This window comes from Nomascus leucogenys, unplaced genomic scaffold (genome assembly GCF_006542625.1).
Source record: "Nomascus leucogenys isolate Asia unplaced genomic scaffold, Asia_NLE_v1 Super-Scaffold_241, whole genome shotgun sequence".
Lineage (NCBI taxonomy): Eukaryota > Metazoa > Chordata > Mammalia > Primates > Hylobatidae > Nomascus > Nomascus leucogenys.
In genome coordinates this window covers 739,248-761,877 of record NW_022095767.1, presented here as the reverse complement: position 1 = coordinate 761,877, position 22,630 = coordinate 739,248, and the positions used below count along the sequence as shown (strand labels likewise).

The 22,630-nt window shown below is 52.9% G+C and overlaps 1 protein-coding gene across 2 annotated transcripts in view; it reads right to left on the bottom strand.

Annotated features, from left to right (window-relative positions):
- The window catches only part of PRKD2 (protein kinase D2), a 44,769-nt gene extending 22,531 nt beyond the window's left edge, over nucleotides 1–22,238 (bottom strand). Inside the window, exons 1-10 of one of the 2 annotated variants that reach the window (XM_030807703.1) lie at nucleotides 21,931–22,238; nucleotides 21,245–21,649; nucleotides 18,985–19,123; nucleotides 15,711–15,842; nucleotides 9,348–9,502; nucleotides 9,036–9,258; nucleotides 5,555–5,632; nucleotides 5,319–5,472; nucleotides 2,542–2,659; nucleotides 1,970–2,047 (exon numbers count right to left, since the gene is read on the bottom strand). In XM_030807703.1, coding sequence (XP_030663563.1) covers nucleotides 1,970–2,047; nucleotides 2,542–2,659; nucleotides 5,319–5,472; nucleotides 5,555–5,632; nucleotides 9,036–9,258; nucleotides 9,348–9,502; nucleotides 15,711–15,842; nucleotides 18,985–19,123; nucleotides 21,245–21,484 — 1,317 coding nt within the window. In that variant the 5' untranslated portion in view covers nucleotides 21,485–21,649; nucleotides 21,931–22,238. Of the gene's footprint in view, nucleotides 1–1,969; nucleotides 2,048–2,541; nucleotides 2,660–5,318; nucleotides 5,473–5,554; nucleotides 5,633–9,035; nucleotides 9,259–9,347; nucleotides 9,503–15,710; nucleotides 15,843–18,984; nucleotides 19,415–21,244; nucleotides 21,650–21,930 lie in introns of those variants that run through there. The other variant, XM_030807705.1, reaches the window with a different exon arrangement.
- Between the last annotated feature and the right edge of the window lie 392 nt (nucleotides 22,239–22,630).

Genomic DNA, 22,630 nt, shown 5'->3' with positions numbered 1-22,630 from the left:
TTTGTCCAAGGGCCCTAGAAAGCCACTGAAGGCTTTTGAGCATCATCTGCTTGTGTGCAGAAGGCAGATGGAATAGAATGAGATGGAGACAGAGAACCAGGAAGGAGGCTGAGGGGACCTAGGCGGGACAGAAGGCACAGGGACCATGGGGTGGGAAACATGTCAAAAGAAGAAGGAGGGAGGTAGGAGAGAGGAAAGAATGAATGACTTAGGCAGCCCATAAAACAGGTGATGACATGGACACATGGGGGGGTGGTGAGAACAGCATTTTATTTTATTTTATTTTTTTGAGATGGAGTCTTGCTCTGTTGCCCAGGCAGGAGTGCAGTGACGCGATCTCAGCTCACTGCAACCTCCACCTCCCAGGTTCAAGCAATTCTCCTGCCTCAGCCTCCCAAGTAGCTGGGGTTATAGGCATCCGCCACCACGCCCAGCTAATTTTTGTATTTTTAGTACAGACAGGGTTTCACCATGTTGGCCAGGCTGGTTTCGAACTTGTGATCTCAAGTGATCCGCCCGCCTCGGCCTCTGAAAGTGCTGGGATTACAGCCGTGAGCCACCATGCCTGGCCAAGGACAGCATTTTATTTTATTTTATTTCATTTTTATTTATTTATTTATTTATTTATTTATTTATTTATTTATTTATTTTGAGACAGAGTCTTCCTCTGTCGCCCAGGCTGGAGTGCAGTGGTGCAATCTCGGCTCACTGCAAGCTCCGCCTCCCGGGTTCACGCCATTCTCCTGCCTCAGCCTCTCCGAGTAGCTGGGACTACAGGCGCCCGCCACCACGCCCGGCTAATTTTTTGTATTTTTAGTAAAGACGGGGTTTCACCGTGTTAGCCAGGATGGTCTCAATCTCCTGATCTCGTGATCCACCTGCCTCGGCCTCCCAAAGTGCTGGGATTACAAGCGTGAGCCACCGCGCCCGGCCAGGACAGCATTTTAGATGTAGTCTGAGCAAAATGGGAAGATGATGAGGAACCAGCCATTGAAAGTTCAAGGAAGACGCTCCAGGGCAGGTAACAGCTGGAGTCCGGGTTTTATTACTCTAAGACAATGGGAGCCACTGGGGGTTTTTGGTTTTAATAAAGACTCCCCTGGCTGCTTTGGGGGAAATGACAGAGGTTGTGAGGTCAGAAGCAAGGACGCTGCAAGGAGAAGGCTGAAACCATCCAGGTGGAAGACAGTGGCTGGGACACAGTGTGGGCATGGGAGGTGGTGACGAATACGCACACATAATGCAATACATTAATTATAAAGGAATAGTGAGGCCGGGCACGGTGGCTCATGCCTGTAATCCCAGCACTTTGGGAGGCTGAGGGAGGCAGATCATGAGGTCAAGAGATCGAGACCATCCTGGCCAACATTGTGAAACCCCGTCTCTACTAAAAATACAAAAATTAGCTGGGTGTGGTGGCGTTCACCTGTAGTCCTAGCGCGGGAGGCTGAGGCAGGAGAATCGCTTGAACCCGGGAAGCGGAGGTTGCAGTGAGCCAAGATCGCGCCACTGCACTCCAGCTGGGCGACAGAGTGAGACTCCGTCTCAAAAAATAAATAAATAATAAAAAATAAAGGAATAGTGAGAACGGCCTTAGAATTACTGGGAGCTTAATATATACCACGCCCTTAATATATACCACCAGTATAAGCCGATTGGTTTAGTGGATTGGCTCTTTGAATTCTTGCACCAGCCCTGAGGTGAGTATTAGCATTTGAGGCATTTTACAGGTGAGAAGCGTGAGGCACTGAGAAGTAAGGGAACCTGCCCGGGCTCCCCCTCGCTGGAAAGTGGTGGGGCCAGAATCGGATGGGCAGCACTTGCTGATGAGCTGGGAGCAGGGAGGCTGGGGGTGGGCAGAGGGTGCGATATGCAGGATCTGTCTGGAGTAACTGGGGGTAGGAGGAGGTGTGGGGAAGTTTGTGGGCACAGCAGGAAGTCCGGGGGCGCTGGAAGCCCGGAGGCTTACCTTATAGTATCTGTTGGTCGTGTTGTTCTGGAAGAGCGTGATGCACTTGCAGTCCAGGCGCCAATAGTGCCGCTTTCTCTGCAGAGATGTTTGAAGAGTCACGTGAACCGCCAGACTTTCCTGCCCAGTCCCTATGCCGTGGCGCTGCTTGGGGCTCCAGGTGCCTGGAGCACCACGTGGACGCCCTAACCCTAGCACCTAGCCCACACCGTAAACCCACCCCACCCACACGCCCTAACCCTAGCCCCGCCCTAGCCTTAACCCTAGCCAGCCCCCACGCCCTAACCCCCACGTAGCCCTCTTCCTCCAGCCAAGCTCCTCCCCTAAACCTAGCCCCGCCCCTGACCTTGCCCTGAGCCCCGGGTCTTCCCTAACTCCTGCCCCTAGTCCCACCCTTATAACCCACACTTCTAATCCCAGCCCCGCCTCCAGCATGGCCCAGCCCACTACTGACCCCGCTCGCGCCTAGCTCCAGCCCCACCCACCTAGCCCCGCCTACTCAAGCTGAGCCGCCCCTCTTCCAGTCTCCCAGCCTTCGCTCCGCCACACCTGGCCCCGCCCCGGCCACTCACCAGCGTGTCCTTGTTGCTGTAATGAACCACCCAACCCTCCCGCAGCGTGGTGCTGGATTTCCGCGTCGTGTGTCGCACCGATTGCACCACCCTCATTAGGGGAATGTACCCCAGGGAGCTGCGGAGGAAGAGGAAGGGGTGAGAAGTCACATGCAGAAAATAACCATGCTGCTTGGGGCTGCAGGGGGCATCTCTGGGAAACCAGGGAGTTGGGGACTGTTTTTGTTTTGACATTTTCCCCCCAAGACACACCAGGGAGCTGCTTTCTGTTTGTTTTTAAGAGGCTCGCTCTGTCACCCAGGCTGGAATGTAGTGGTGCGATCTCAGCTCACTGCAACCTCTGCCTCTCGGGTTCAAGCGATTCTCGTGCCTCAGCCTCCTGAGTGGCTGGGACAATCACGGTAACCATTAGGTGCATGCCACCAACCCTGGCTAATTTTTGTATTTTTAGTAGTGATGAGGTTTCACCATGTTGGCCAGGCTGGTCTCGAACTCTTGGCCTCAACTCCTTCCCTAACTCCTGCCCCTAGTCCCACCCTTATAACCCACCCTTATAATCCATTCAAAAGATACACGTGCCTCGGCCTCCCAAAGTGCTTACAGGTGTGAGCCACCACGCTGGCCCAGAAGGAGATTCTTGAGAGGGCTTCTATAGTAGGTCTTTCTGAAGTCAGGCTGCCTAGCAAATTACCTAACCTCTTCGTGCCTCAGTTTGTCCACCCAAAGGGGATGCTATGAGGAGTGGAAACCTTGCTACAGAGCTTAGTACCGTGCCTGGCATACAGAGGACCTCCAGTAAGTGCTAATTGGTATTTAGTCCAGCGATTATGGAGCCAGCTGTGTGACATTGGGTAAGTGATTCAACCTCTCTGGGCCTCACCTCCCTCATTTGTGCAGATGCTGTTAGTACAGTAAGGAAGGTCTAGAGAGATTAAGTGGCCTGCTGGGCGTGGTGGCTCATGCCTGTAATCCCAACACTTTGGGAGGCAGAAGTGGAGGGATCACTTGAGGTCAGGAGTTTGAGATTTGAGAGATTAAGTGACTTGCTCAACTCTGGAACCAACAATCTCTGGATCCCTGTGCTAGACCAGAACCCGGGTGGCCTTGATCACATCCCTTTGCCTGAGACTCAGTTTCCCCATCTGTGAAATAGGCTGCCTCTCCCCACACCCACCACCCCCAATCCCTCAAGGTCCAACTCTGACAGTGTATGACTGTGTTACGAGACATTCCCAGGAAAGACGTGGGAGAAAGGGAACCTGCGGCTTCAGGCTGCTTGGGTTGGGAGGCACCATAGGAAACACTCTGTCACCACTGTGACCGGCTTACCCATCCCCTTTCTGTCCCACCCTCTTCCCCTCACCCTCCCTGCTGCAGCTACACGGGTCTCTTTGCTGTCCCTGGAACACGGTGCCTCTACCCAAGGGCCTTTGCACTCGCTGTTGCCTCTGCCTGGAAGCCTCTTCCCCCAGAGCCCCACAAGGCTCCTTCCCTCCCCTCCCTTCAACTGCCGCTTCCTCAGCGAGGTCTCCTTGAATGACCCTAAGACAGCATGTCCCCCATTCTCCATCTCCTCTTGCTTTTATCACCAATACCCGATGCTATGGTGCATTTATTAGCTGTCTCCCCACTGAGGCAGTCAGCTCCAGAAGGGGACTTCTACCTCTTTTGTTCATAGCTGTGTGCTTGGAGGCAGAACACAGCAGGTGCTCATGAAATATTTTCCGGTGCACCTGTGAGGGTGCCCCCCTTACCCCTACCCCAGGTTTAGCACCCTGTGGGGTAGGTACCTCATCGCCCCAGGAGGAAACCGTGGCACACAGGGAAGCACCTAGCAAGTGAAGTGGTAGAGCTGGGATCTGGGCTGTCACCCTCCAGCGCCGGTGTGAACTGTGCTGCTGCCAGCTTTCTCAATGAACATTCACGCCACACCCAGATAGGAAGTGCCTGATCTGAGCCAGTCCTAGCCTAGGCACCTGGGAAGGCAGAAAATATCCTTGCCCTCATGCACCCGAGCTCACATTCCAGTGGAGCTGAATAAGTACGAACTCCGTGTACAGTTTAAAAATGTGTAGGCTGGGGGCACGGTGGCGCACACCTGTACTCCCAGCACTTTGGGAGGCTGAGGTGGGAGGATTGCTTGAGCCCAGAAGCTCAAGACCACCCTGGGCAACATAGCAAGACCCCTACCTCTAAAAAAAAAAAAAGAAGAAGAATATAGGTCAGGCGCAGTGGCTCACACCTGTAATCCCAGCACTTTGGGAGGCCAAGGCAGGAGGATCACCTGAGCCCAGGAGTTTGAGGTTACAGTGAGCCATAATCACACCACCGCACTCCAGTGGGCAACAAAGCAAGACCCTTTGGGAGGCTGAGGCGGGTGGATCACTTGAGCTCAGGAGTCAGGAGTTCAAGACCAGCCTGGGCAACATAGGGTAGACCCTGTCTCTACAGAAATACAAAAATTAGCTGGGTGTGGTGGACGAGCCTGTGGTCCCAGCTACTCGGGAGCCTAAGGTGGCAGGATCACTTCAGCCCAGGTGGTCAAGGCTGCAGTGAGTCAAGACTGCACCACTGCACCAGCCTGGGCGACAGACCGAGACCCTGTCTCAAACAAAAAATTATTTTAAAAAAATTGTAGTGCTTTAAAAAGTTTGCCTCAGGAACTGGGAAAATTTACAAATATGAGGTGATGTCAGCCCATTGTAGAGAAAAAGAAATTGAGGTTCACTATGCAGGAGGGTCTTCCCCCAGGGTCTCTTGGAAGGTTCTGTGCGTACCTCTGGGCCTTGCCTCCCTCGCCTTCCTCCTCCTCACTGGCATGGAGCGCATTCTCCGAGTGGGAGCCAGGGATGACACCGGAATCCTCTGACTCATCCATGAGGGCGCTCTTGTCAGCCTCGCTGAAATCGGTGGCCTCCTCCATCGGCACATCTGTGGGGACGGAGGCATCAGAGGGGCCTCCACCCAGTCCTGCCCCTTCCCCTTTCTCCCCAGCATCCCCCCAGCCTCTCACCTCCATTGATAAGGGCCTCCCCCAGGCAGTCATTAGGGACGCGGGTGGCGCAGCGTTTGTGACAGTTAAACTTGCAGTCTGGTAGGACAGGGAACAAGGGGACGGGTGAGAAGGGGAAGAGAGGTTACCTGGAAGGCTTGAACCTTGACCCTAAGCCTCAGGCTCAAAAGAGTCTACTCTTGCTGTCTTACAGCAACTGGGTAAGAACACTGGCTGCTGCTGCCCTGGTCATTTTCCCACTTTCAGCCACAGTTTCCCCAACTATTAGGGGATCTTGATTAAGTGGGAGGGCTGGACTCCAAATCCCGATGACTGCCAGGTGCGGTGGCTCCCGCCTGTAATCTCAGTACTTTGGGAGGCCAGGGAGAGCAGATCATTTGAGGTCAGGAGTTCGAAACCAGCCTGCCCTACATGGTGAAACCTCATCTCTACTAAAAATACAAAATTAGCTCGGCGTGGGACTATAGGCACCCACCACCATGCCCAGCTAATTTTTTTGTGTTTTTAGTAGAGATGGGGTTTCGCCATGTTGGTCAGGCTGGTTTCGAACTCCTGACCTCAGATGATCCACCTGCCCTGGCCTCCCGAAAGTGCTGGGATTACAGGCATGAGCCACCGTGCCCGACGTGTGTGTGTGTGTGTGTGTGTGTGTGTGTGTGTGTGTTATTGGTTCTAATGTGCTGTGACTCTAGACCCTGAACACCCTAGGGCTGGGTTCCTCAACCCGTGACACTAACACAGTGCCCAGGATAATTCCTTGTTTTAGGGCACTTGCTCTGTGTATTGTAGGATGTTTAGCTGCATCTCTGACTTCTACCTACTGGATGCCAGTAGCACTATCCCAATGTACCAAACAAAACCATCTCCAACCCTTGCCAAACATCCCCTAAGAACAAAACTGCCCCTGGTCGAGAACCATTGCTGTAGAGTTCAGTGTTTCCATGGTTCTAGGGACACTATACATTGAAGATTCTAGAGTTTACGAAAAACCTATTTTATGAAGGTTCTATGATTCTGTTTTTTTTTTTTTTGGAACAGTCTGGCCCTGTCACCTAGACTAGAGTGTACAATGGCACAATCTCGGCAATCTCGGCTCACTGCAACCTCTGCCTCCCACGCTCAAGCGATCTTCCCACCTCGGCCTCCTGAGTAGCTGAAACTACAGGCACGCACTACCATGCCCGGCTAATTTTTCGTATTTTTTGTAGAGATGGGGTCTTTCCATGTTGTACAAGCTGGTCTTGAATTCCCGGGCTCAAGCAATCCACCCACCTAAGCCTCCCAAAGTGCTGGGATTACAGGTGTGAGCTACTGCCCCCAGCCTGATTCCGTATTTCTAAGGCTTCAGAGTTTGATGTCCAAGTTTCTAGAACTCTAGACATCTATGATTCGACACTTCTAAGGCTCTTTAATGTCCAAGATTTTAGGGTGTTATATATCTCAACTCTAAAATTTGACAGTTCTAGAGTTCTACAATTCTAGGCTTCTCTACCTCCAGAATCTGCAGATTCCAAGGTTCTAGGATTCTATACATACAAGATTCTAGAATTTGATATTTCTATGCTTCTTTAGCTCTAGGCTTCTAAGATTCTAGAATTCGATTGTTTCATTAAATTCTTGAATTGGATGTTTCTAAGTTTATATGGATCTAGACTTCTGAGGTTCTAGAATTTTTTTTTTCTTTTTCTTTTCTTTTTTTTTTCTTTTTTTTTTTTTTGAGATGGAGTGTCGCTCTTTCGCCCAGGCTGGAGTGCAGTGGCACAATCTCGGCTCACTGCAAGCTCCGCCTCCCAGGTTCACGCCATTCTCCTGCCTCAGCCTCCCGAGTAGCTGGGACTACGGGCGCCCGCCACCACACCCGGCTGATTTTTTGTATTTTTAGTAGAGACGGGGTTTCACCGTGTTAACCAGGATGGTCTCGATCTCCTGACCTCGTGATCTGCCCGCCTCGCCCTCTCCAAGTGCTGGGATTACAGGCGTGAGCCACCGCGCCCGGCCTTTTTTTTTTCTTTTTTTGAGACAAGTTCTTGCTCTGTCACCCAGGCTGGAATGCAGTGGTACAATCACGGCTCACTGCAGCCTCAACCTCCTGGACTCAAGCAATCCTCCCTCCTCAGAGTCCCAAGTAGCTGGGACCACAGATGCATGCTGCCACGCCTGGCTAATTTTTAATTTTTTTGTAGAGACAGGGTTTTGCCATGTTGCCCAGGCTGGTCTTAAACTCCTGGGCTCAAGTGATCTCTACCTTGGCCTCCCAAATTGCTGAGATTACATGCATGAGCCACCACACCTGGCTGGAATCTAGAATTTGATCGCTCAAAGTTCTGGGAGTCTAGAATTTCCAGGATTCTAGGTTACGATGGTTTCAAGCTTATATGATTCTAGACGTCTAAGACTCTCAAATTTGATGCGCCTATGTTTCTATTACCCTCAAATCCCATGGTTCCAAAATTCTCATGTTCTGAGAATCTATAACTTGGGAGATCTAAGATGTGTAATCTAAAGTTCTGTTGTTATTTCAGCTGAATTCTATCATTCGGAATTCTTGAATGCTATGGTTCTGATTCTAGAATTCTCAGGTTCTACAGTTTTAGAATTCCATGCTAAGCATGTTATGAATCTAGGATTCCAAGGTTCTAAAGACTGAGGTTCAGCTGGGCGCGGTGGCTCACACCTGTAATCCCAGCACTTTGGGAGGCCGAGGTAGGAGGATTGCTTGAGCCCAGGAGTTCAAGACTAGCCTGAACAATATAGTAATACCTTCCCTCTACAAACGATTTAAAAATTAGCTGGGTGTGGCCGGGTGCAGTGGCTCATGCCTGTAATCCCAGCACTTTGGGAGGCCGAGGCAGGTGGATCACAAGGTCAGGAGATTGAGACCATCCTGGCTAACATGGTGAAACCTCGTCTCTACTAAAAATACAAAAAAATTAGCCGGGCATGGTGGTGGGTGCCTGTAGTCCCAGCTACTCAGGAGGCTGAGGCAGGAGAATGGCATGAACCCAGGAGGCAGAGCTTGCAGTGGGCCGAGATCATGCCACTGCACTCCAGCCTGGATGACAGAGCGTGACTCCGTCTCAAAAAAAAAAAAAAAAAAAAGAAAATTAGCTGGATGTGGTGGCACCGCCTGAGGTCCTAGCTACTTGGGAGGCTGAGGCAGGAGGATCACTTGAACCCAGGAGGTTGAAGCTGCAGTGAGCCGTGATTGCGCCACTGCACTCCAGCCTGGGTGACAGAGTGACATCCTGTCTCCAAGAAAAAACAACACACACACACACACACACACACGCAACTGAGGTTCTAGGATTCCAGAATTCCAAAGGTCCCAGAACACTAGGATTCAGGGCCCTCCCCTTCTGAGGCCCTGGGCTCCCAAGGCTCAGAATACCCGTGCTGAGATCCTTGTATCCTGCCACAAGACCAGGTTGGGGCGGGAAGGAGGTTCTGACCCTGTCTGTCCTCCCCGACAGGCCCAGCTAACCTTTGCATTGCAGGCCCTGCCGGAAGAGGCCCTTGAGGAGTTTCTTGCAAGCCTGGCAAACGGTGGGCCGTGTATAGCTGTGGATGAGGAAGGTGTGCGGCACCTTGACCTTGGAGAGCAGCATCTTGTCCAGCTCAATGGGGCGGCCCGTATACGATGAGGCAGAAGAGGAGGAAGAGGATGATGGGGGACGGCGAGGCAGGAGTTCGGTGGTGCTACGGCTCTGTCGTTGGCAAGAATGGAAGGGACACATCAGTGCGTTGGCCCCATCAACCCCCAGCCACCAACCCGTCCCATCCCCCATCTCCTCACCAGCTCATCAGCCGTGCAGGGCAGGGACTCAGAGGTGCCGAGGCGCACGGAGTGGCCACTGGCCAGAGACGTGGATGACAGGCGCCGTTTGCGGGCCCCACTACAGTTGTTGGGGATGCTGAAGGCACAGCGCTTGTGGTAGTTCAGCCCGCAGCCTGCAGGGGGCGCCAGAGAGTAAGAGACATGGCGTCTGCCCCTCCTAGGTCTCTTCTTGAGAAGCTGTGCCCTTTCCACCCAATCTCCCGCCTGGTCCTGTCCCCTCACCCCCCAGCACAATCTCCTCCAAAAGGCACTACTACCTGTAAGTGTATCAGCCCCTTCAGGCCCGCCCCTCCTTAGAGTTCCGCCCCAAGTTCCAGCTTGTAGCCCCACCATCACCCCATCTGTCCCCTAGACCCTGAACACACCCACACCCCTTTTCTCACTCCAACAAGGGACACCTCAAAGGTTCCCCCCAAAGCTCCATCCCTAGTTTCGGCTTGTAGCCCTGCCATCACCCCATCTGTCCCCCAGACCCTGAACACGCCTCACACCCAAAATTTTCCCACTCCAACAAGAGATACCTCAAAGCTTCCCTCCAAAGCTCCGTCCCTAGTTCCAGCTTGTAGCCCCGACATCACCCCATCTGCCCCCAGGCCCTGAACACGCCTCGCATCCCACCTTTTCCCACTGCAACAAGGGACGCCTCAAAAGTCCCCTCCAAAGCCCCACTCCTCTATGGTAAGCACCTCCTCCTAGTCCTCCCCAAAACTCCTGTGCATCTCCCTGGAGACACCTGTTCCCCCTTCCAACCCTGACCTTCCTTTTTCTGAGGCCCCTTTGGTTCCCCCTCTTTCCCCAGCCCCAACTTTCCAAAAGAAAATGCCTCTCCTCACCCCCACCCCTAAGGTCACTATCACTCCCTCCAGGTCTGCTTACCCCCTGTACCCCACTTTCTCTTTTCTGTAGACCTGGAATCCAGGCAATCCCTAAGTAGTGTGATTAAATCTTAGTAGTGTGGGCCAGGCACGGTGGCTCACGCCTGTAATCCCAGCACTTTGGGAGACCAAGCCAGGCGGATCACTTGAGGTCAGGAGTTCGAGACCACACTGGCCAACGTGGCAAAACCCCATCTCTACTAAAAATACAAAACTTAGCCGGGTGTAGTGGCACACGCCTGTAATCCCAGCTACTCCGGAGGCTGAGGCAGGAGAATCACTTGAACCCAGGAGGCAGAGGTTGTAGTGAGCTGAGATCACGCCACTGCCCTCCAGCCCGGGCAATACAGCGAGACTCAGTCTCAAAAAAAAAAAAGAGTTCTCAGTTGTACTCAGGTTCATTGTACGATACTAGGCAGAAGTATGACTTGTTATTGTCTTTATTTTATTTTGTAGAGACAGGATCTCCCTGCACCCCAGGCTGGAGCACAATGGCACAATCATAGCTCACTGCAGCCTTCAACTCCTGGGCTCAAGTAATCCTCCTGCCTCAGCCTCCTGAGTAGCTGGAACCACAGACGTATGCTACCATACCCAGATAATTTTTTTATTTTTATTTTTTTGTAGAGATGGGGGTCTCGCTATGTTGCCCAGGCTGGTCTTGAACTCCTGGGCTCAAGTGACCCTCCCACCTCAGTCTCCCAAAGTGTTGGGATTACAGGCGTGAGCCACTGTGCCCTGCCTATTTTATCTTTTAAAATCCTCATCCATGGAGAAATCAGCTCAACTCCCTGTTTCCCACTGGATGTCCTGTATGCATGCTCTAATACATCTCCAGTGATTCCAAATGATTCCAGGATCGCTTTTTATTCTGGAGTGAAGAATGTTCTTTCAGCCTTTGGGAGCCCTTCTGGTACCCGCCTGCTCCAGGCTTTCCAGTTCCACACCTCCCCATTGTAGGCACTGTCTTGGCTGCATGCTGTAATCACGGAGGCAAGTTTGGAGAACGGTGTTGGCCCTGCAAGAAGAGCTTCAGCAGGGCAAATGGTCTTTGCATACAGGAACCAATTTCCCAGTGTTGGCCTTGAATCACTCGTATGTTTTCCAGAATTTCAGAATCTTATCTATAACTCCCAGAATGAGTCTCAGGATAGAGTTAAACTCCTGTGGGAATGTAGTCATTTGGGGTTCTCTTGCCACCATAGGAACTGGGACCATCATCTGTGATGCTGGGCCAGTGAAGTCCATGCTGATAACCCATTAGGACTTGATGACACCAGGGCTGTACCATGACAAAGACTGCATATGCTGAGACCTCAAGAGTTGGATATGGTGTATGGACGATGGCAATATTTTTAAGAGCTTTGAATGCACTGAATCAGTTTCTGCAGGCCTAGAGTCCTTAAATAATACAAGTATATTTAGGACTGCATGATGATCTGGAACACAGGATATTGGAGAAACTGGATTGCTTTTTTTTTTTTGAGACAGAGTCTCACCCTGTCACCCAGGCTGGACCGCAATGGTATGATCTCGGCTCACTGCAACCTCCGCCTCCCAGGTTCAAATGATTCCCCTGCCTCAGCCTCCCGAGTAGCTGGGATTACAGGTGCCCGCCACCACGCCCAGCTAATTTTTGTATTTTTAGTAGAGACAGGGTTTCACCATGTTGTCCAGGATGGTCTCTAACTCCTGACCTCATCATCCGCCCGCCTAGGCCTCCCAAAGTGCTGGGATTACAGGCGTGAGCCACTGCGCCCGGCCAAGAATCTGGATTTCTGTACAAGCATGGCACCCACGGAGCTAGAGATGCTGTCTCAGACCTAATACCCAATGGAACATCCAAGAATATGCCTCTAATCGCAGGGCACACTGTATAAAAATGGAGGCGCATGGGGCCCAGCGCAGTAGCTCATGCCTGTAATCCCAGCACTTGGGGAGGCTGAGGTGGGTGGATTACTTGAGACCAGCCTGGCCAACATGGTGAAACCCCGTCTCTACTAAAAATACAAAAATTAGCCAAGAGTGGTGGCACGCACCTGTAGTCCCAGCTATTTGGGAGGCTGAGGCAGGAGAATTGCTTGAACCCAGGAGGCCGAGGTTGCAGTGAGCCAAGACCACGCGGCTGCACTCCATCCTGGGTGACAGAGTGAGACTCCATCTCACACACAAAAAATGGAGCCACAGGGTCTCATCACAGAATGGATGGTCCTCACCTGTTGTGTGTCCTGATAGCCAATGCAGGTACATGGCCTTCATCTGTAGGCAGAGCCCCGATTTCAACATTCTCACTCAGAAGCATGAATAACAGGGAGAGAGGACCTATAGATCTTGACACTTGGGCTGAAGCTTGAGACATCTTGGCTTAAAGAACTGTATGTTTTGGACAGGCGCGGTGGCTCACGCCTGTAATCCCAGCACTGTGGGAGGGCGAGGCAGGTGGATCATTTGAGGTCAGGAGTTCAAGACCAGCCTGGCCAACGTGGTGAAACCCCGTCTCTACCAGAAATACAAAAATTAGCCGGGCAGTAGTGGTGCATGCCTGTAATCCTAGCTACTCAGTAGGCTGAGGCAGGAGAATCACTTGAGCCTGGGAAGTGGATGTTGCGGTGAGCTGAGATCACGCCACTGCACTCCAGCCTGGGTGACAGAGTGAGACGCTGTCTCCAAAAAAAAAAAAACAACCTGTATATTTTTAAACTATGATTTAAGGAGATATGTATGGGTGCTGTTATGGACTAAATGTCTGTGTCTCCCCCAAAATTCTTATGTTGAAACCCTAACCTTCAATGCAACTATATCTGGAGATGGTGCCTTTATGGAGGTAATTAAGGTTAATTGAGGCCGAAAGAGTGTGGCTATAATCGAATGGGACTGGTGACCTTTTTTCTTTTTTTCTGAGACAGAATCGTGTTCTATCACTTAGGCTGGAGTGGAGTGGTGTGATCACGGCTCACCGCAGCCTCAACCTCTCAGGCCCAGGTGATCCTCCCACCTCAGCCTGTTGAGTAGCTAGGACTAGGGGTATGCATCACCATGCCTGGCCAATTTGTTGTATTTTTGAGATGGGGTTTCACCATGTTGCCCATGCTGGTCTCGAACTCCTGGACTCAAGCGATCCACCCACCTTATCCTCCCAAAGTGCTGGGATTATAGGCATGAGCCACCATGCCCGGCCTTCCTTATAAAGGGAAGAGATACCAGGGATCTGTCTCTCCATGTCCCATGTGAGCACACAGTGAAATGATGGCCGTCTGCAAGGCAGGAAAGCAGGCTACACCAGAAACAGAACCCTGCCAGAATCTGGATCTTGGTCTTTCCAGCCTCTCACAATTCCAGAGATTGTGAGAAGTAAATGTCTGTCATTTAAGCCATGCAGGGTGGTATTTTGTTATGGCAGCCCTGACAAACTAAAACAGGTGCCAAGTTGACAAGAGGTGGGCCCTGATAGTCATGTTTGTGTGTCAGCTCAGTTATTCAGACACTAATCTAGATTTGCCATGAAGGTTTGTTTTTGTTTGTTTGTTTGTTTGTTTTTGAGACGGAGTCTTGCTCTGTTGCTCAGGCTGGAGTGCAGTGGCACGATCTCGGCTCACTGCAACCTCTGTCTCCTGGGTTCAAGTGATTCTCCTACCTCAGCCTCCCAAATAGCTGGGACTACAGGCACATGCCACCACGCCCGCCAATTTTTGTATTTTTAGTAGAGTTGGGGTTTCACCATGTTGGCCAGGATGGTCTCGATCTCTTGACCTCATGATCCGCCTGCCTCAGCCTCCAAAGTGCTGGGATTACAGGCGTGAACTACTGTGCCCAGTCAAGTTTTGTTTTTTCTTTTCACCTTCTCAACCCAGCTTTTCCCCGACTCCAGGAAGAACTGGGAAGAGAAGGCCCCATGGAGGTATTTTCTTTTCTTTTTATTTTTTTGAGACAGAGTTTTGCTCTTGTTGCCCAGGCTGGAGTGCAATGGTGCAATCTCAGCTCATTGCAACCTCTGCCTCCCGGGTTCAAGAGATTCTCCTGACTCAGCCTCCCAAGTAGCTGGAATTACAGGCGTCCACCACCATGCCGGCTTTTTTGTATTTTTAGTAGAGACGGGGTTTCACCATGTTGGCCAGGCTGGTCTCGAACTCCTGACCTCAGGTGATTCACCTGCCTCGGCCTCCCAGAGTGCTGGGATTACAGGCGTGAGGCACCGTGCCCGGCCCAGTGGAGGTATTTTCTGGATGTGATGAAAATCCATAATCAGTTGACTGTAAGTGGGAGAGGTAATCCTGCTTGTTCTAGGTGGGTCTGATTCAATCAGCTGAATGTTTTAAAAAGCAGATCAGAGACTTCTCGGATGAAGAAATTCCACCTGTGGACGTCAGCTTCACCTTGTGCCTGAGAGTTCCCACTTGCCCTTCCTGACAGGATGAATTTTTTTTTCTTTTTTTTGTTTTGTTTTTGTTTCTGTTTTCAGACGGAGTCTTGCTCTGTCACCAGGCTGGAGTGCAGTAGCACAATCTCGGCTCACTGCAACCTCTGCCTCTCGGGTTCAAGCAATTCTCCTGCCTCAGCCTCCCAAGTAGCTGGGACTACAGGCGTGTGCCACCACGTCCGGCTAATTTTTTGTATTTTTAGTAGAGACGGGGTTTCACCATGGTAGCCAGGATGGTCTCAATCTCCTGACTTCGTGATCCGCCCGCCTTGGCCTCCCAAAGTGCTGGGATTACAGGCGTGAGCCACCGTGCCCGGCCTTTTTCCTGTTTTTGAACGAGGGTCTCGCTCTGTCACCCAGGCTGGTGTGCAGTGGTGCAATCAGGGCTCACTACAGTGTCAAGCACCCAGGCTTAAGTGATCCTCCCACCTCAGCCTCCCAAGTGGCTGGGACCACAAGTGTCTGTCACCATGCTCGGCTAATTATTTTTTGTACAGGCAGAGTCTTGCTATGTTGCCCAGGCTGGTCTTGAACTCCTGGCCTCAAGTGATCCACCCACTTTTGCCTCCCAAAGTGCTGGGATTACTGGCCTTCCCTACTGTGCCCAGCCAGATTTGAGTTGCCTAGCCAGCCCACACAATTCTGTAAGCTGATTCCTTGCATATAAATATCTTAATATATATCTCCTATTGGATCTGTTTCTCTGCTTGATCCCTGACTGATACAGGCCCCACCCTCTTCCCCAGCCACCCTTCTGCTCCCCTAGGCTCTGTTCTTAGGCCCCTACTTGTCCCTCCCAGCTCCACCTCCTAGGCGCCGCCACTAGACCTGAGCCTCGGCCCAGCCCCACTACTCTTTCCCCAAGCTCTGCTTCTGGGCCCATCCTTCTTCCCATTATTACTTCCTAGGCTGCGCCCCCAGCTCTGAGCCCCACTCCTCCTCCCCACGCTGTCCCCATGCCAGGACCATTAGGCTCCACCCCTGGTGCAGAGCCCCGCCCCATGCCCCACCCCCAACCCTTTCTCTCACCATCGCACTTGAGGCCCTGGCGCACTAGGCCGAAGAGCATCTCCCCGCAGTGATCACAGAAGGCAGGCGCCCGATAGGAGTGCACCGTGAGGGCGTGCGGGCGGATCTGGAAGTCCTCGAAGGTGGCCGAGGCTGTAGGCGGAAAATAGTGGTGGACACTTGAGGCGGGGTAAGCCAAAGTTTTTCCAGACCCCGCGTTCCCTGATTTCTCACAGTCCTCCCAGCCACAAGGTTTGATCTTTCCTTCCTTCCTTCATTTGCTCTCATACTACATTCTGCCTGGGTTCAAATCCCAGCTCCACCCCTGAACAAAACACATATATCCCTACACCCGGGGCAGGGACAGAGCGGGAATTGGGGAGTTGTTTAATGGGCAAGGAGCTTCAGTTTTGCAAGATGACAACAGTTCTGGAGATTGGCTGCACAACAGTGTGCATGAACTTAAAATTACTGTATGCTTAAAAGTGCTTAAAATGGGGCCGGGCGCGGTGGCTCACGCTTGTAATCCTAGCACTTTGGGAGGCCGAGGCGGACGGATCACGAGGTCAGGAGATCGAGACCACAGTGAAACCCCGTCTCTACTAAAAATACAAAAAAAATTAGCCGGGTGTGGTGGCGGGCGCCTGTAGTCCCAGCTACTCGGAGAGGCTGAGGCAGGAGAATGGCATGAACCCGGAGGCGGAGCTTGCAGTGAGCCGAGATCGCGCCACTGCACTCCAGCCTGGGCGACAGAGAGAGACTCCGTCTCAAAAAAAAAAACAAAACAAAAACAAACAAACAAACAAAAGTGCTTAAAATGTTGGGGGTTTTTTTGTTTTTGTTTGTTTGAGACAGAGTTTCACTCTGTCACTCAGGCTGGAGTACAGTCGTGAGATCTCAGCTCACCACAAGTCCGCCTCCCGGGTTCAAGCAATTCTCCTGCCTCAGCCTCCCAAGTAGCTGGGATTACAGGCATGCGCCACCACACTCGACTAATTTCTGTATTTTTAGTAGAGACGGAGTTTCACCATGTTGGCCAGGATGGTCTCAAACTCCCGACCTCAGGTGATCTGCCCGCCTCGGTCTCTCAAAGTGTTGGGATTACAGGCGTGAGCTACCGCACCCAGCCTAAAATAGTAATTTTTATGTTAAGTATATTTTACCAAATTAAAAAAATTTTAATTAAAAATACCACCACCAACAACAAAAAAAGAACATGGATAGGCGGTGCCTGGTGGCTCACATCTGTAATCCCAGCACTTTGGGAGGCCCAGGTGGGCGGATCATTTGAGGTCAGAAGTTCGAGACCAGCCTGGCCAACATGATGAAACTCTGTCTCTACTAAAAATACAAAAATTAGCCAGGCCTGGGGCCACGTGCCTGTAATCCCAGCTACTCAAGAGGCTGAGGCAGGAGAATCACTTGAACCCCGGGGGCAGAGGTTGCAGTGAACCAAGATCATGCCACGGCACTCCAGCCTGGGCGACAGAGCAAGATTCTGTCTAAAAAAAAAAAAAAAAAAAGCCCAGTGTGATGGTGCATGCCTGTAATGCCTGTAGTCCAGCCACCTCAGGAGGCTGAGGAGGGATGATTGCTCTTCAGTCTGGGAGGTAGAGGCTGCAGTGAGTGGTGGTCATGCCACTGCATTCCAGCCTGGGTGACAAAACAAGACCCTGCCTCAAAACAAAATAACAGGCTGGGAACAGTGGCTCACACCTGTAATCCCAGCACTTTGGGAGGCTGAGGTGGGCAGATCACTTGAGATCAGGAGTTCGAGACCAGCCCGGCCAACAAGGTGAAATCCCGTCTCTACTAAAAATACAAAAATTAGCCACGTGTGGTAGCAGGCGCCTGTAATCCCAGCTACTCGGGAGGCTGAGGCAGGAGAACCGCTTAAACCCAGGAGGCAGAGGTTGCAGCAAGCTGAGTTTGCGCCACTGCACTCCAGCCTGGGTGACAGAGTGAGACTCCGTCTAAAAAAACAAAAAATAATAAAAATGACAAAAACAAAACAAAACTCAGGTTTAGGGGAGAGATAAAGATGAAGATAAAAATTCAAGTGAGGCCAGCTTATGATATGAAAGAGTACTTAAAGTCTGAACAAAGTCACTAAAGGCGTAAATCCAGACTTCTGTCATTCATTCATTGAGCCAGTTTCACTGGGCACTGCAGTACGCAGGAGCAGCAGGGAAGGCAGCCATGAAAAAGGCAGCTGCCCCCACCCTCAAGACGGACCAAGGGCCATAGACTGGTCTAAGGTGCTGAGAGCATGCCCATCTATACTACTGGAATAGTGAGTGGGCGAACTGGCTTCTGGCTGTGTCTTAGAAAATCACCTGGGGGCTTTTAAAAATACTGATGTGCAGATCCCATCTCACTTTGCAGAGATTCTGATTTAATTTAGCATTTTCGTGGGAGGAGCCATGGACATCATAACTTTTTTTTTTTTCTTTTTCTACTTTTTTTCTTTTTTAGAGGCAGGGTCTCTCTCTGTCGCTCAGGCTGGAGTGCAGTGACATGATCATGGCTCACTGCAGCCTCAAACTCCTAAGCTCAAGAAATCCTCCCACCTCAGCCTCCCAAGTAGCCTCCCAAGTAGCTGGGACTACAGACGTGTGCCACCTTGCCGGCTTTTTTTTTTTTTAGAGATGGGGTCTCCTTATGTTGCCCAGGCTGGTCTCAAACTCCTGGGCTCCAGCGATCCTCCCACCTCAGCCTCCCAAATCCCCTGCTGGGATTACAGGTGTGAGCCACTGCAACTGGCCCATTTTTAACCTTTATATTAAAGTATAACACAGTCAGTTACAGATCGAACTCCTTCTTCTCCTCTTTTCCCCTTTCTCACTACTGCACTTGACTAGTCTTATAAATAAATAAGTATAACGTGTTCAGGAAAGGCCGCACATCACAAGTGCACAGTTCAATGAATTTTCAAACTGTACAAACCGTCTCACTAGCATCCTAATCCACAAATGAAAGTTTAGACCAGTCCCTAAAAAGCCCCTTTGGGGCCCCACTCTGTAACCATCTTCTGGAAGCCCCCAACTCTCCTTTTTTTTTTTAGAGGGAGAGAGAGAGGGAGAGATGGAGTCTCACTATGTTGCCCAGGCTGATCTCGAACTCCTGGGCTCAAGCGATCCCCCCAGCTCCAGCTCAGCCTCCCAAAGTGCTGGGATCACAGGCGTGAGCCACTGCGCCCTGCCTCTCCTGACTTCTAACTCCCGCTACCCTCTCCTCCCCCAGATGCCCCGTCCCCGCCCGAGGCCCCGCCCCCAGGCCTGCCACCTCCTCTCACCCGACAGCACCACCTCCACCAGGTCGCCCTCCTGGATGTCTCCGGCCGAGCGCACCAGCTGCAGGAGGTTGGCCGACGTGGGGTCATGTTTGAAAAGCAGGATCTTGTCGTAAAGGCCGTAGAAGCCACACTCAGGGAACTGAGGGGCGGGAGAGGGATGTGGCGACGGAAAAGCTCAGAGCCGCCTTCAGCAGCGGGCGGATTGTGACCCTCCCAGGGCAGGGCCGGCTGCTTCCCCCGGAAACGCAGAGACCCCGCAGGCCCTCGCTTCCTGCCTGCCCCCTCCCAACCCCAGCGCGAGCCGGGCAGGATGCCAGCGCCCCAAGTGTGCGGGGAGGGGGCGCCGGCGTGGGTTTGGTGGCTGGAAGGGGGAGCTGGGGTGGGAGGGAGAGTGGCTCCGGGAGCGTGGACACCTCGAATTTTCCGGAACCTGGCGGAGGTGGGAGGGGATGCTGAATGAACACTCCCTCCCCTGTGCCCCCTCCCCAGGCTCACACACCCGCCCCCCAGCTTCCTTCCTGGATCTGTCTATTGTTGTCCCAGTTACCTGGCTCCAGGCCCAGCACTGGGGTGGGGCGAGCTGGAAGGAGGACTTTTCGGGGCTCCTGGGAAAGTGGGGGGGGGCCGGGGGACTTGGACTCGAGGGGGCTGGAGATAAGGAGGGCGCCTGCCACCCAATGCTCAAAGGACCCAGGTGTCTGGGTCCTCAGCTTGGGGGGCCTGGGGGCAGGAAATGAAACCTAGTAGAACAGAAAGTGAAACTGCCCCGGTGGGGCCTCGGGAAGGAAGGTACCGGGCCCTAGACACACCTGGACCTGGCAGAAAAATAAAACTGGGGTGAAGCCTGAGCGGGGCAGGCTGAGGACTTGAGTACTGGACAAAGAAGTTCACCCAAGGGACAATCTGCCCCCGTACCCCCACTGCCACCAGCTTCCCATGAAGTGGGCTGAGTTGGGGTGGGGAGCTGGGCCTGCTGGATTAGGCATTTGGTGGGCAAAACCCTATCAGTTCTCACTGCTAAGAGAGAGTCCACAGAAGCCCAGGACTGCCTTGGCCCTGACCCCTTGGGAAGTTTTTCTCTAAGCTTCAGTTTCCTTGTCTGTAGAATGGGGGAGCTGGCCCAGTTCCCCAGGTTTCTCTGACGCCCAAAGGATTCATTTCCAGAAGTCTGAAAAGATGCTGGAATTTGGATATTTTGGGACTCCAGCTTGCTCACATTATAGAATTATACATTCTAGATTCCAGCCTGGTATCACTATACATTTTAGGATTTCAATAACCTAAATAAGCGGTCATCTAATATTTTAATATTCTAGGAGTCTGACAAGCTAGGACTGTGCTGTTTGAATTCTTTAGCATTCAAGGACCTCATCCATCCAACATTCCAAAATTCTAACATTTTAACCTAGGATTCAACAATCTAGGAATCTAATATTCCAACATTTTAATGTTTTACTATTTCACAAACCTAGCTTTCTAATATTTGAACACTAACATGGGGGCAATTTAATTGCCTAGGATGCATATTCCAACAGTTATGATTCTAATATTCTAACATTTCTACAGTCCAGTACTCCAACACAGAAGCCCACTATTCTTTTAACATTTTACGGTTTAGACGTGGAGTTCCACCTGCTTTCCTCTTGCCATAACACCCAGCTGCCCACCCTGGGGACCCTGGTGTCCAAAATTAAGAGTAGGCTAACAGCACTGTTACTAGGAAAGGGAATAGAGTCCCCAGGGTCTGTAGGGGTGCCTGCCCCTCCACACATATCTCAGGCTTAGGGGAGGACAGAATTGAGCTCCGAGACCTCACTTGCCCCTTGGCAGCTAACTCAAGCACCTGCACCCACACACGTCACCAGATCACCATGGCCAGCCCAGGTTCAATTTCTCCTGTTTCCACCAAATGGGAGGCCCGGGATGGGCCTGGACGTGGAGGTCCACCGACATCTGCTGCCCCTTCCTCCCCTCTCTACACCTGGCTGGCCCCTCCCTTCCTCCCTGTTTGCTGCAGAAAACAACGACATGCAGGGACATGAAATTTGGGGAGGCCTCTGGGGCACCCCACCCCTGCCCAGTCCTCTCTCAAAGGGATGGTGGGGAGAGGGGCAATGGAGGGGGGCAATGCCCCCTATCCCTCCATCACCCAATGCTCAGGTCTTCCTCCGTCTTCCGCACACCAGGCCCCACACCCCTCTGCCAGCGCCTCCTCCTTCAACCTCCCCCCGAGCTGGATCGAGGGAGCCCGCGCCCTCACCTTCTGGTCCACGATGGAACAGGCCAGCTGCTTCACATGAGCCAGCTCGGAGGCGGCGGGCAACAGCACGAACTCGCGGGTCAGCCCGATCTGGATGTGAAAGGAGACCCCGGAGCCCGGGGCCGGGATCTGGGGCAGTAGCGGTGGCGGCGACTGCAGCTCTAGGCCGCCGGGGGGCGGAGGAGACCCCGGCCCGGGAGAGCCAGGGAGCCCGGCGGGATAAGAGGAGGTGGCGGCCATGGGGGGAGGCCTGGGACCGGCCGCCTGGAGCCCACCCGGGACCCGGCCGGGGGGCCCCGGGGGACCCTGGGTTCTAAATCCGCGGGATCTCGTGAGCAGTTGGTGGGAGAGCGGGGATCCGAGAAAAGATCTGGCAGGCGGAGGGGACCTGAGGATGGCGGGGTCCTGGGAAGGAGAGAAAGGCACTGTAGTGGGTCAGAGGCCCGGAATCCAGGGCTCCCAGAAGACCAGAAAGGAGAAAAGTAGTGGTTTGGAGGTCCCAGCGATTGAGAGATTCCAAGAAGCCCGAGAGGAAATCTAGTAGGTCGGGATCACAGGGATCAGGAGAGCCCGCGATTCAAAGGCCCCTTCCCTAGAGGAGGGATTGAGAAGGGGGCAGAGGGAATCCCAGGATCCAGGGCTCCAAGAAGAGGATCCCACTCAGAAGGCGGCCCGGGGGAATTCACCTTGGGGGTGGAGGGCAGGAGTCTCTGAGTCGGGGACCGAGTGGATTCCAGAGATAAAGGGGTTCGCACGGACCCGACCGGCCCAGGGATGGGCAGAGGGGTCCCGAGGGCCGGAATGGGTAGAAGGGAATCTCACGAGTCGCAGAAGTTGGAGAAAAGTTCGGTCGGGAGCCGTGAGGAAGGGGGCGTTGCCGGCGGCGGGGTTGGGTGGGGGGCAGGGAGGGTCGCCAGGCGCCAGTAGCTCTTTTTCCCCCTCCAAAGTTTAAGTCTGCGGCGGCGGCCCAGGAGGAAGTGTCCGGAGCAACAGTGCAGTCGACCAATCGGCGCGGGCCTCGGCGACGCCAGGAAGGGGGCGGAGCCTGCCGAGGGGCTGGGGGCGGAAGGGGAGGGCGGGCCCGGTGCCTCCGAGTTGGGGACTGGACCTCCGCCTCCAGGGTCCGGGACCAGGGTCGGTGTGAGAGATGGAGGGCAGGCAGGCGAGACCAGTTCCTTCCCTGAACACAGCCAAGCCTGGAAAGTTAACTTTTCCCTCGGCTGGACCGGGAGAGGAAACACTATCACCCACCGCCGGTCGCGGGCGTCGGGCCTGGAGGCCACTGGCCCTTTAAGGAGGGGAGCCCTCTCCGGCAGGCGTCCGGCGCCCATGGCAGGGGACGGGTGGGAAATCGGTGTCAGGTCCCGGTCCGCTCCCTGGGCTCGG